Source organism: Pleurodeles waltl, chromosome 5 (genome assembly GCF_031143425.1).
Source record: "Pleurodeles waltl isolate 20211129_DDA chromosome 5, aPleWal1.hap1.20221129, whole genome shotgun sequence".
In the NCBI taxonomy this organism is placed as follows: Eukaryota; Metazoa; Chordata; class Amphibia; order Caudata; family Salamandridae; genus Pleurodeles; species Pleurodeles waltl.
This window is the reverse complement of record NC_090444.1, coordinates 891,229,380-891,243,656: the sequence shown is the minus strand read 5'-3', so window position 1 is coordinate 891,243,656 and position 14,277 is coordinate 891,229,380. Positions and strand designations below refer to the sequence as shown.

At 43.7% G+C, this 14,277-nt stretch overlaps 1 protein-coding gene across 4 annotated transcripts in view; it reads right to left on the bottom strand.

The window, feature by feature from the left end:
- Positions 1–14,277, bottom strand: part of SPAST (spastin) — a 465,871-nt gene that overhangs the window by 372,409 nt on the left and 79,185 nt on the right. For all 4 annotated transcript variants that reach the window (XM_069235003.1, XM_069235001.1, XM_069235002.1 and 1 more), the window contains exon 3: positions 11,568–11,651. In XM_069235003.1, coding sequence (XP_069091104.1) covers positions 11,568–11,651 — 84 coding nt within the window. The remainder of the gene's footprint in view (positions 1–11,567; positions 11,652–14,277) is intronic.

Here is a 14,277-nt window from a genome sequence, read left to right as displayed (position 1 = left end):
TGTGAGAAGACTGAAACATGTGGGTTGAGTAACAGTCAAAACACTTTTTCCCCCCATTCACTTTTCCAAAAGGATTTAGAACAGTGATAACGCCAAAACTACTGGATGGAATTGCACCAAATTTGGCAGAATGGAAGGTCCTTGACCACAAAGTGACATTTTTTGTTTTGTTGTAAATTCGTTCAGTATTTTTTTCAGAAATGAAGGGGAAAACAATAGGGTTGCCAAGGACTTGTGACCCCTCCAGATCCTGTGCTGACATATGACTGGCTGACAACACTTCAACAAGGAAGCCGTTGAAGTGTCGTCAGCCATATTGGGACTTCTATTCTGGGACTCAGCTGAAGCAAAGGTAAATAATAAAGAAAAGGAGCCTGGGAACGAACACCCTGAACCCCTTAGCTCTGGTGCGGACTTATCCCCGGGGCTAAAAAGCTTTTTTTTCTTTTTTAAATGTTTGCAGTGGAGTCGCAACAGGGTCACAAACCTGCCGCAAAAATTAGCAAAAAAAAAAGCACAGGCTTTTGCACTCCGTCATTTTAAAGCCCCTGGTTGGGCCAAGATCCAGAGGCATATGCAGAATAACGAAAAGGAGGGAAGGGGGAATATTGGGGGGGGGGGGGGGGACATAGGGGGACTCTTGGCCCCCCTCCACCGGCTCAGGTACCACCACCTCCCCAGGGCTTATAAATATTATGCACCCCCACCCAACCCCACCCAGCTGCCCCGGTAAACACCATCTCCCTGTGGCTATAAATAAAATAATATGCTGGGGGACCAAGCGCTCCCTGCTGCCCCGGGGACCACCACCTCCTCATGCTCTTAATCCTCATACGGGGAGGGGGCCACACGCCACAGCACCACCACCCCACCCCCTCTGGACTCCACCTCCCCAGGGATATCAAATATAATGCTGGGATGTAGATATATATTTATTCCTGAAGCTTCGGAAGAACAGAGCCGCTTCATTGCCGGGCTGCCCGCCGCTCATTACCAGGCCACCTGAAAACGAGATCGTGGGCAAATGGAGGCTGAGATGGCGCTGCAGTGACACGGGCCTCCGCTCATTGGCAGCTGCCTGGAACTGGCCCAACTGAGCATGAAGGGGATCCCTGCCTTGGCAAAAACTTGGGGACACTGCTGTAAATACCAACTTGCAAGTGACTGGGAAATGGGGGACAGACCCCTACTGCCCATGCAGGATACCATCAGTAACTATGAAAGCAGCCATTTGACTCTCCTGTTATCTCCACTCCCACTATCATACAAAAGCTTTGAGGCTGTAACCACTGAAGGTGGCATCTTGTACCTCTTTACTTCAAAGGAATATTCGTGGTAAGAAAAAAAATAAAAAATTGTTGTAAGTGCATGCAAGGTAATGGCGTGTGCATTGTACTTACTGCGTTGTAAAGGCAAGCATGGTAAATGCATGTGTTGTTCAGTCATACAACCACAGGAAATGGGTTTCAGACTACGTGTGTTAAAATGCTTCTATACAGTTGTCATAAGGCCGGGTTTTGAGCTAAGAAAATCAGGAACTCAGATCACAAGCCTAGCCAATAGAGTCAGAAACAACAACGGTCTAGCCACTGTCACCTCTGTTTGCCCTAGCAATAGAGCCAATGGCAGCAGCATTCAGGCAGTGAAGGAGGAAATGGGGAATCATAATAGCCGTGGAAACACACATGATTTCACTATATGTGGATGATGTGAGCTGGACCTACGAGACGCTGCCTGGTATGGTGCCCCAGCTGGGTGATTACTTTAAAAAAATGTGGGGCGATATATGGTTTACAATTCAATTATGCCAAATCCTGTGTGTTACAGTGAGAACTGCTTGATTCAGGACAGAGAGATACAATTACCACCCGGGTTATAAATGGGAACACATCACTTTCAGATACAAGGGCGTGCAGACTTATCACTGTGAAACAGATTTGAGAGAAAGCAATATAATTAAAACATTAATACGCATTTGTGAATCTGTCATTTTTTTTTAAAAGCTCAACCTTTCCTCAAAAGGCAGGGTAGCACTTTAAAAGTAAGCATTGGCAAAGCCAATAGGTCTCCCCTACGGGACAGCTATTGGTTTAGGCAATGTGTTTTAGGCATGCTGAACACCAGTGTGGCTGCTGCTCAGCATGGCTAAAGGTTGGTGGGGTGCAGTGGGGTAAACGGGGGTAGAATGGATTAGGGTAGATTGCAGGAGAGTGGAGTGAGTGAGATTGGGTTGGGCTAGACTGAAGTGGGATAGTTTAAAGTAGAATGGGGGAGAATGAAGTGAAATGTGGTAGATTGGAGTGGAGTGGTTTACAGTGGGGTTGAATAACGACAAGGCACTGGAAAACTAATGTCCCTGCTCCAGTGTTTCTGCAATCCAGGCTGACTGTCCTACCCTTGCAGACTTCTGAGCTGCCCCTGAAGCTTCGGAAGAACACAGCCACTTCATTGCCGGGCTGACAGTCGCTCATTACCAGGCCACCTGAGAACTAGGTTGTGGGCAGACAGAGGCTGAGATGGCACTGCGGTGACACTGGCCTCCGCTCATTGGCAGGTGGCTGGAATTGGCCCAACTGAGCACGAAGGGGATCTCTGGCTTGGCAAAAACTTTGGGACACTGCTGTAAATACCAACTTGCAAGCCACTGGGAAACAGGGGGAAAGGCCCCTACTGCCTATGCAGGATAGGATCAGTAACTATGAAGGCAGCCATTTGACACTCCCACTATCATACAAATGCTTTGAGGTTATAACCACTGCAGGTGGCATCTCGTTAACGCACTCAAGCGACTGGGACCCCACTGTCTGTCGCTCCTGGACATAAGGGGTGCGAACCCACCCCCCCACCACAGGGAATAACCATTACCTGCCTCGTACAGCTGGTCATCACTACTCAGATCTATCCTCTAGCTGATGCGTCGGATGATGATGCACAGATGTCGCCCCAACAGAACAAGGTCATACTGTTGCTAGCAAGAAAAAAATATGGCCTACCTCCTCTGACCCGGTTGCGGTGTGAGAATTCTTCTGCCTCTTTCAGACGCTGGGTCAGCTTGTGCCCCTCTGGACAAGGCATGGCAAGACCCAAGTGTGACGCTTCATACTGTTCACCTAGCCAAGAGGTAGCAAGCAGCATCACCGCCGTTAAGCTCTTTCTCAGAAACATTCCATTCAATTTGCTAAGCTACAATCTGAATCCGGTAAATCCACCCGCACACTGGGCGACAGCGTGGCCCATAGGGAGGTGGAAGATTCACCAAGTGGAGGCTTTATGGAAGTGACATATGAAATCCCTAATCGTAGCTGTGCAATAAAGTCTGTCCTCCGTTGAAAGTAAAATGGTTAATGTGCACCAGAATGGATCACCAACAAAAGAAAAACAAGGTGGGCGCATCACAGAAACAGAAAAAAGAATCTCAGCAGTGGAAGATACAGTAGCTTCTCAGGAGGAACAGTTAAACATGGAGAAAGTACTCGAAGTGATATCAATAAAAAATGACGACTTGGAAGCACGATAGCGTAGAAATAACATACCAATTCCTGAACCTATTAACACAGGTCATGTAGAGGAGTTCACAGAGCGCCTTCTCACTACCATAATTCGTTCAGAAGCATTCTCCAAATGCTGAATCTCCTCTCTCAGAACAAGGACAACGAAAAACCTATTAAAGCGGGCTCACCCCTTCGACTATGACCTACTTCACACTGTCTCCAACATCCAAGAGACATTATGAACTGCTCACTAAACAATTTAAGGCCATCAATGATCCTACCTTTCAAATGGTTGCATCGCCATTAAGGAACGAATGATATTCCCACCTACGATCTTTGCAACAAAGAACTCAGAATCGATACTGATGGAGATAAAAGGTGCACTAGGCTTTGCAACCCGGCACCCTCGCCACGGCAAGAAAGAACCTCATGGCTCTTCTGGCGTACCTCCTGACGGATACCCCTGATTGTTTTTCTTTTTCATTCTCTTTGAAAGTAGTCGATCCTATATCACAATGACTGATATTCCCCATACCTATGTGGAAGGGGAAGGGGAAGGCAAAGTCTTAATTTGTTTGTGGTTCTTGCAGCTTTAAGGCAGGTTACAATCCTGGTGGAATTGGGCCACCAGTGTGGGTGGGAAGGAAGTTCCGTGATTCGTTCTATTGCACACACTCACTACTATTGATATCCAAACATATGCTAAATATAAAGACCCTGGTACATTCATTATTGTCCAAATGAGTAGTTTGCACAAACACACCTTAGAGATGACACACTGATCTTATGCAATTCACTGACCCACATTGTCACATTAACTTTCTCTCATGGAACATTAGGGGCCTGGAAGATCCTCGCAAGCACAGACACATACTGGCATACTTAGACAGGCATAATATACACGTGACTGTTGCAAGATACGCATTTCGCTGGCACTGCACATACCTCTTTCGCTACACTGTGGGCATCCTACTGACAATTTGCTACATACTCCATCTACGCTAGAGGCATGTCTACACTGGTACGCAAAGGTACACCATATATTCCACAGGGCGCTCAAAACGATCCTCAAGGCCAATATACTTTAAAATGGGGAACTATAGCACTACACCCACAGCTATGGCCCAAATATCTACAAGTCTTCCTTTTCTGATAAGTTGTGGGGCCAAATAGTAGATATCGGATCAATGTACATACTCTAGGGAGGGGATTTTAATTTGACATAATTCAGAAGTGGATAGCATGCGTAACACATCAGCGTCCCAAAACATTGCTGACTATTTGCAACAGAACAAAGAAACGGTCCCCAGACTAAGCATCATATGGGAAGCCTTTAAAGTTACAGTACGAGGCCCATGCCTCCCCAAAACCGGAAGCATCTTACGGGCTCTTTGAACTACGCGGAATACTTTAGAGGAGAACATAAAGACTTAGGAGGCCCAGATGAAAATGATAGACGATCCTGAGGTCTCCAAGTTTCGAAAAGCACAGGTTTTCCAAGTATACTGCTGGAATACATTTGGAAGTGGCCTGCAACACTTCCTAAGTAATCCTATGGCAGCAGGAATTAGAAGAGCATTTATGTAGCAGAGTTTGATGTTACTCTTGACTACAAAAGCAAAGACCTAATGGAAAACCAGTAATAATATTTACAGATGCTGACATGTGTGGCTGTAAAATCTCCAGGTGCAGCTGCTCTTAGAAATAAGTCGAAAATGCTTGTGTGAATTTGGACAAATAAGCATGTAAATGTGTTATAAAATCTAGCAAAGTACTATCATGATGTAATTATTTATTAACATGGATTTGCTTCGGATCTATAAAGTATGTCCATGTCTAACTGTTATATATTTTTTTCTTTAAAAAAAAAAAAAAACCTGAGTAAGATGCTGCCATGCATGAAGTCCAAGACTGCGTGAAACCCAACCTACCAGCTCTCTTTACTTGGTCTTTCCAAAAAAAAAAAAAAAAGAAGAGTTGAAATGCTCATGTAAACATCTTTAATGAGATGCTGTAATCCCCACCAAGCGCTGTGTGAGGGCCTATAAGAGGGGATTCATAAGTGAAGATGTAAGAGTGCCTCAAGCAGAATGTGAAAGTTGGAGGGTGCCACCATGTGAAGGAGCCACTGCTTATGTGACTGAAGCAATACCAGTGGAACTTGTTTGGGCAATAATGGGTATTGAAGTGCGAGCTAAACTAGCAAGGCTTATCATCACCCAGTTAGTTACTGGATGTGCAGCGGCCCTTATTCCTTTTGCTTCCAACGGGCAGGTTTTGCTCCCACACCATTAACCTACCTGAAGAATAAAGAACAGTGAACGGCTCTGCAAGGGGCCAAGTCACCTATTGCACAGCACTGCAGCACTGAAATCTACAATGTGTAAACTACAGGTCTGGTCCTGTGGACCAAAAACACAGCTCCATTGTGCAGGCAGGACCTGGCAACCCCAAGACTGAGCTGTATCCTGTGCTGTGGTGAATTAGCTCAGGTGCAGCACAGCATGGGGAGAAGATGGGGCAAAACAATGAGTAACAAACACTCCTCTAGATCCAGCAGACCTATTACTAACTAACCTATTGCTAACATGAGCATATTCAATTGTCAAGAAAGAGCCTGTGGAAACATTTTTAATGAATTCACAGAGAATTTTCAACATAGTGAGGAGACAATGTTTTAAACCAGCGTTGGAGTCTCTGAAAAGCCTTCGAGCTGAGCAGTAGCAGGAGTCGAATATAAAGACCATATGGAATTTTAGATGGGTAGCTGTACAAAGTGGGATTGTTGTCTACTAAAAATTAACATTTTTTACCACTGACTTCAGATAGATAATAAGAGAGAAGCTAGAGTTGCCTATGATGCACCTTGGAACTCTGAGATGGAAATCTGCATAGAATCAATGGCTACACATGTAAAATTCTATGCTGTGTAGGCCCCTTACGCCCACCAAAACGTATTCCACCCGTGCAGCAGATCCAAAGACAGAGAAGTCTTGTGAACCCATGCACAAAATGGATTCTCCTCTTTTACAGTCCTTCCCAAAGCAGTAGTTTGACAATAATATAAACAGTGTCTTGTGTAAAGTCATAAGGTTCAACTCCATTTTAAGTGGGACAAAACTCAATTTTCTGTATTTTTGCTAAATTAACCTCTCTGCCTTTGACGCAGTTGTTGTCTGTCCTTATCTTTCCAAGAACCGCAAAGTGTTAAGTCATTTAGATATAGACATCAACAAGACACCTGATGCAATATTATTTTGGAACAAGTGCCTTGGTATCTCAATTTCAAGGTCAAAGAACAACTGCCAAAACAGTGTAGTCTGAATAGTAATATTTGTACCTTATTTGTTTAAAAGACTGTTGGAAATTCCACCTCTCATAAGATATTGTATTAACCCCTTGAGTGCCTTGGACGTAACTGTTATGTCCTCGGCTGTTCCGCAGCACCCGACATGACGGGAGGAGCGCCAGCGCTTCCCCACCCTCGTGCGCCTCCCAACCCCCTCCCCTAGGGAGGGATGGAAGGGGAACCACTTGCCAACTAGACACCAGGGATTGTGTTTACTTTAGATAAATAAAGAAGGGGAGCGACCCCTTGGGCAAGGTTCATTCCCCCAGGGAGCGGGGGTGGGACGGGGCAATTAATTATAAGGCCATTTCTGCTCCCCTTGGGGGCAGATTGGCCTATGTTAGTTAGACCCATCTACCCCCAATGGGGGCAGAAACCACTAGACACCAGGGCTTTTTTTTTCCCGCAACAGTTTCATGCAAGGGGATCGACCCCTTAGGCAAGGTTGCTCCCCTGGGCGGCAAATTTATTTTAGGCCATTTCTGCCCCCATTGGAGGCAGATAGGCCTACTTTAATTAGGCCGATCTGCCCCCAAGGGGGGCAGAAATAACGAGGCACCAGGTATTTTTTTTTTAACAAATGGGGAGCGATCCTTCAGGCAAGGTTTGCTCCCCTGGGGAAATTTTATTTTAGGCCATTTCTGCCCACCTTGCGGGCAGATTGGCCGATTGTTCTTAGTCCAATCTGCTCCCAAGGGGAGCAGAAACCACTTAGGCACCAGGGATGTGTGTGTGTGTTTTGTTAGCGAGGCAGCCCCTTGGACAAGGGTCGCTCCCCATGGGGCACATTACTGTTGACCATTTCTGCCCCCTTTGGGGCAGATCAGCCTATTTTTGCAAGGCCCATCTGCCCCCAAAGGGGGCAGAAAGCCCACTGGACACCAGGGAAGATTTTTTTTTATTTTTTAAAAAGGGTGGGGTATGGCAATACCCCCACCGCAAATAAATGTGGAGAACTGGTGGGCAGATGGGGCACTTACCACTGATGCACTCATTGGGGAGTGGGGTGGGGGGGAGGAGGGGGCAGAAAGCCTACAAGATGCCAGGGAATTAAAAAACTAAATTGTGGGGTGGTGGGGGGGGGGGGGGGGGGGGGCAACAGTCTTTCAGCTCTCGCCCTGCACACTAAAAGATCTTATCCCAACAGAAAGCAACAGGACATTTGATTATTTTGGGTTTTGGTTTTACATTTGGGCCATGAGAGTTTGGCCAACAATCAAAATCGTCCCACTTGGAATGGCGACCTTGGGATGCTGCCATTTATAGTAAAAACTACGAGACCGAGATCCATCTGAAAACTAAACATCTGGGTGAGTCGAGGGTGGTATGCATCATTATTTTCTTACCCACAATCCCCTGCAAACCTCCAACTTTGCTTGCAATCACACATTTTCCCCACATTTTTGTGATGGAACCTTCCGGAAAATGCAGGAATCCACAAAATTCCTACCACCCAGCATTGTTGCATCTATACAGATAAAAATTCTGCCCCACTTGTCAGCCTAAAAACGTTTTTTTCCAAACTGCCCTTTAGGACCCGCTTTGGTGCCCCCTCAATTTCAACATGTTTACGGCTCTTTCCTGTCACAGGCACTTGGCCCACCTACACAAGTGAGGTATCATTTTTATCAGGAAGAGAGAGGGGAACGTTGGGTGGTAGGAAATTTGTGCAGGTGCAGTGATCCCACACAGAAATGTGTGGAAAATTTGATTTTTTGTAGCTAAATTTGAGGTTTGCTGAAGAAAGGAAACAATGGGGGAATCCTCACAAGTCACACCTCCCTGGAATCCCTTGGGTGTCTATTTCATAATTATGATGTGTCTATATAGTGTCCTGGGGCATTTCCTGTTGTGGGCACTAGGCTACCCACACAAGTGAGGTACTATTTTTATTGGGAGATGTGGGGGAATGCTGCGTAGAAGGAAATTTGTGGCTACTCTTAGATTTCAGAACTTTGCAGCACCGAAATGTGAGTGAATTTTGAGGTTTGCAAAGGATTCTGGGTAAAAGAACTAGGTGAGAGCCCGACAAGTCATCCTATCCTGGATTCCCCTAGATGTCTAGTTTTCAAAAATGCACCAGTTTGCTATGTTTCCCTAGGTGTCGGCTGAGCTAGAGGCCAAAATCCACAGCTAGGCACTTTCCAAAAAACAAGAAGAACAAGGGTTAATGCCCCCTTTCTTTCTCTACATTTTTTCCTTCCAAATGTATGACAATTGAGAAATGCCCTGTAAGTCACAAGCTAGTATGGGGACCCCGGAATTCAGAGATGTGTAAATAACCACTGCTTCTCAACACCTTATCTTGTGCCCATTTTGAAAATACAAAGGTTTCCTGGATACCTATTTTTCACTCTTTATATTTCACCAAATGAATTGCTGTATTGCCGGTATACAATGAACACAAATTGCAAGGTGCAGCTCATTATTGACTCTGGATACCTAGGGTTCTTGATGAACCTACAAGCCCTATATATCTCCGCAGCCAGAAGAGTCCGGCAGACGTTAACGGCATATTGCTTTAAAAAATCTGCCATAGCAGGAAAAAGTTATAAAAGAAAACGTGGACTGAAATGGCTCTTTTCTCCCCTCAATATTCAATTTTTTTTGTATTTCAGCTGTTAGTTTCTGTAGGAAAACCTTGAAGGATCTACACAAATGACCCATTGCTGAATTCAGAATGTTGTCTACTTTTCAGAAATGTTTAGCACAAAAATAGTAAAAATGGGGTATGTCCCAGTAAAATGCCGAAACTGTGTTGAAAAATGTGGTTTTCTGATTCAAGTCTGCCTGTTCCTGAAAGCTGGGAAGATGGTGATTTTGGCACCACAACCCCTTTGTTGATGCCATTTTCAGGGAAAAAAAACACATGCTTTCTTCTGCAGCCCTTTTTCCCCATTTCTATTTTAATGAAATTTTAGCTGTATTTTGGCAAATTTCTTGGTCTCCTCCAGGGGAACCTACAAACTCTGGGTACCTCTAGGATCCCTAGGACGTTGGGAAAAAAAGGATGCAAATTTGGCATGGGTAGCTTATGTGGACAGAAAGTTATGAGGGCCTAAGCGCAAACTACCCCATATAGCCAAAAAAAAAGCTTGACCCAGGAACGGGGAAAAGGCCTGGCAGCGAACGGGTTAAAGGACTGCCACTTGACCACTTGTCAGGAGAGGTAATTAACTGCAGATTATCACAAGCAAGATACTGCCAGAGATGCTGATGTATCGCACTTTCTCATTAAAGCGGACATTGAGCCGGAGGAGTCTGGGAGAAGCCAATGCTGAACGCGTGTTTGCCTTTCGCAGGGAACACAGTTCTTGATTCCTGATATTTACCGTGTTACGCTGCAAACAAGTATGCAGTGTGCTTATTCTCTAAGAAAATCTAAATTCAAGTTATTTTACTCGATGCCTTGATAGTGCAGCGCACAGAAGTAGGTTTTATTTGTTTTAACCAATGGTAGTAATGTTCATTTAATTTTTGTTGTTCGCAATTTGCATTTGTGCTGTTTAATCATATTCTGTGTGGTTGTTTTAGATATGCTGAGCAACAGGGTTCACCTATTAAAATAAACACACTTTTAGTTAAAGTGTCTTTTCTTTAGCACAGTTAGTGTGTGTGTGTGGTTTTGATAAGAAAGAAAGGTTTGTTTCTAATTGCCATAGTGTCAGTGGATCCCTATTTAGGAACTGTTAGGAACGCAAAAGCATTGATATCACTTGAACTATGTAGTGGGTGGGATTCTGTGCAGCTAAAAAAAACTGTCTTTCACATTAAAGCGTTCACTCGTGTCATCTGTGGGTGGGAAAGCAAACCATGCCGAGCTGAGCTGAACTAAAGACTCCGTATATGCAACAGGTCCTACTAAATACACACCAATGCCAAGCACACTATGGTTAACTCAGCACTGCCGATATATACAAAAAAAAAAAAAAGTGGTGTGCTGTCACTACCCTTCCTCACCAAACTCAATACACCTCCTCGCCTATTCCAGTTATTCAGATTTAATATACAAATACCTGGTGTCCTGACACCCTTCCCCATCAACCACGATTTCTTCCTCCCCCTAACAGCACGGTCATTGATCTTAATCAAACAGCAGGCAGCTAGTGTTGTGCTGACAGTCACTGCGGGAGTTACTGTCAGTGAGGTCCGGAAACCCGTCAGCCGCACGTCTGTGCACGATCAAGGTTCACAGAAGTGTTCATAGATGGCAGTGAGAGTACAACCTGCATTCCTCCCCCCCCCCCCCCCAACCCCTAACTCCTTGATCTCCAGGAAGAGTAATGCATGGTGGCGAATCACTGTCAAGAGTAGGGCAATGAAGAAATGGGTCTATTTTTTTTTCTCTCTTTAAAAAAAAAATGTATTTATTGATTTATAACGGCTTCGTACATATAATTTAATACACACCGCGCATGACTCTTGCAATAGTGATCTGATCAGCCACACTATTCTTAGTAATTGAGGTGCTGTGGTGAAATGAAGGGGGTAACCGCTGTACTTCGCTTTCTATGTGGATGTCCACCCTTAGATGAAATAGTAGGAACCTGCACATACATTAAATTCAGATGTACACAGTAAATGAAATAGCGGGATGAAGTAATACTCTCATTCAAGCAGCAGATTAATTAAGTTATACAAACAATATTTATAATCTGGCAATGATTTAACATTAGGTTTAATACATATAGGAGTACTTACTGCACATTTTTAATAAAAAGACATACCTAAAAGCTGTAAACGATCCTTGGCCATAACCAAATTTGCCATCATTTTAGCTTGCAGGCGTCGCGATCGTTCACACTGTTCACCTTTAAAGTAAAAATAAAAAATAAATGGAATGGGTCACAGATCTTCTATTCCTTGTACAACAGTTAGTCTTGTGCTAAATTAACCTTTTCTCTCAAAAGAATAGAGAAGACGGAAAATTAGTGAAAGCAACCTAACCAACACCCTCACACCCACTGATCAGTTCTCACTGTTATGTATGGAGAAACAATTTCTCATATAGCCTAGGAGAAGCTTGCTTTCAGAACAATCTTTATATTAACGAGGAGGAATAGGCAAAAATTAAACATTTTTATAGAACTGCTGTGATGTACTCACGTTGACAATGATGCTTGGTTTTGTCTGACCATAAACAGTATTCCCAATATATCTGATAACATCTGAACCCAGTCCACTCCCACAGGTCTGGTGCAGAGAGAAAACAATGGGAACATGTATCTATTGTGTTGTGAGATAGCCACAATATTGGTGAATAGCAGTACAATAAGCAGGTGCATGGTTAGCGGGATAAGCATAATGTTCTCCATGGCCTGAGTGCTTTTCTGGTTAAGGAAGGTACCAGCAAGAACGCATGACCAGGCTAAAGATGTCACTATACTATTTTTAGTTCTTCTGATAAGGCAGGAGCCCAGCCCTACTAAAGCTCAAGCAGGAAGGAACATTCCAGAGAGACTAGTGTACACAGTAGATGGGCCTTCCTGTGATTACAGTACTATTCTGTAAAGTTTTGCCATAAAATAGCAAGATATGAGGGGGCTACTGAAACTCATAGGTGAACTATTTCATAGTGTCACATGCCGACCTACAGCAACGTTGTAAGCTGACGTGCCCTGCTGACAAAGTATGAAGTTGACTTATATATGTCGTTTCCATTCTTGATTATATGACTTTTATAACTACCTAGGCTACATTGATTTATTGCCATAGTTGCTTCATCTAGTGGTTGGGTAACACATGTAGTTTCCTTATTTCCGAGGTAAAAATCTATATACATTTTCACAGAGGGTGTGAGTTGCTACTCAAATGCATAGCTTTTGCTATTTACACCATAGCAATAATGATCAAATATTTGGCCATGTAAGGCTAGCCACCTTCATTCGAAGAGGCAATGGAACACATGTCTAACCGGTTTAAACGTATACCAGACAAAATAAGTCCTCCGATAATCCAGATAGTGAGTAAACCACTTTTCTTTCTAAAAGGTTATAGAAATATGGTGCTTGAACTTTCCAAACCCTCAATTGACCCTCAATCAGCCAGCAAGATAATCTACCAGTCACCAAACTACACAACGCTGGTGAAAACTAACCTGCCAAAATAACCTTCCCAGGGAGGATTCCCCAGTATTTTAATAAAGCAACACGAACTAGCACAGATATAAAAACATCAGTACTGATACCAGAAATGGCAAGTTTGCTATAACACAAGCAGATCACGTCAAGACCTCACCCTACTCTTTCACGCATGGATCACAGTACAACTATAAACCTCTATATCCAATGAAGTCCACAAGTTATTGTTTCAGTTAGAGTGCCATTATTCCAGTGATCGTAGCTGTGCACTACACAATGCCAGATAATACACATCACAAAACAACATAACTTAGTAACAGAAATATGTAAACCATATGCAATTGAAGCATTGCATAATCTTCTTGTTTCTAATCTAAAAACTGAAAGCATCTGCAGAGTAAAATGACAGTCTTGATTGAAAAAGGACGCTTTCCAAAGCATTAACTCCACGTTTTCAATGGTCTTAATGTTTATCAGACAAAATACATAACATAGGTGCCTGCAAGCTATTTAATGTTTGCCTGTGTGCTTTTATAACATTTAACTGTAGAAAAGGTTTGCTGCCAGATGCGTAAGTCACCTCATTTTTTTTCTCAAGTAACGTTATAGCAACAAACACTGCAAGAACAGATACAAAATCATAGTGAAGTTAGGTAGTACAATGACAGTTGAACAGGAGCATAACTGAACTTCAGTGTTGTGCTGTGTGGGATGGGACACACAACACTTGCATGCAATAAGGAGCTAATTGTTTAGTTTTGGGGGAGTGGGGGAAAGCTAATGAGGTGGCGTGATGCCGGTGTAGTTTTCCCTTACAGAATCTATGAGTATGTCCCGTGAATCAGCTATTAAACGCATTACTCTCTGCAGCATATTAAAACATGTTTCCATATCAGCAAGCGGAGGTGTTTTGAATTTCCAATGCATGGAACCGATCCTTTCACAAGGAAAAGGGCCTGGTTAGTGAGACATGGGATCACTTTACCCTTTTTGGATCGCTTGTGTGTGCCTAAGGTTATAGTTAGTTGTCCAGTACTTTGGAAGAGATCTACCAGTGATTGTTATAATGGTATCAACCGTAGAGAACCAGAAAGAGCTTAACAATATGGAGGCCCAGAGTATATTAAAAAAGTCAGCTGAAGCTGTAGAACAGCAGGAACAGGTTGCTTTAGCTTGCAGGATGTATTTTTTTAACGCCAGTGGGTCAGAGAAAGGCCCTGCAGAATTTACTATTTGGCTTTGCCATTTTGAGATATAGAACGAGGGAAGGCAACAGCCTGTGACCATTCCTTTTCATAGGATGCTCTACCTGCTTCTGTTCTCTATTTGTCAACGGGGGTGGGAGGGAGGGAGAGGG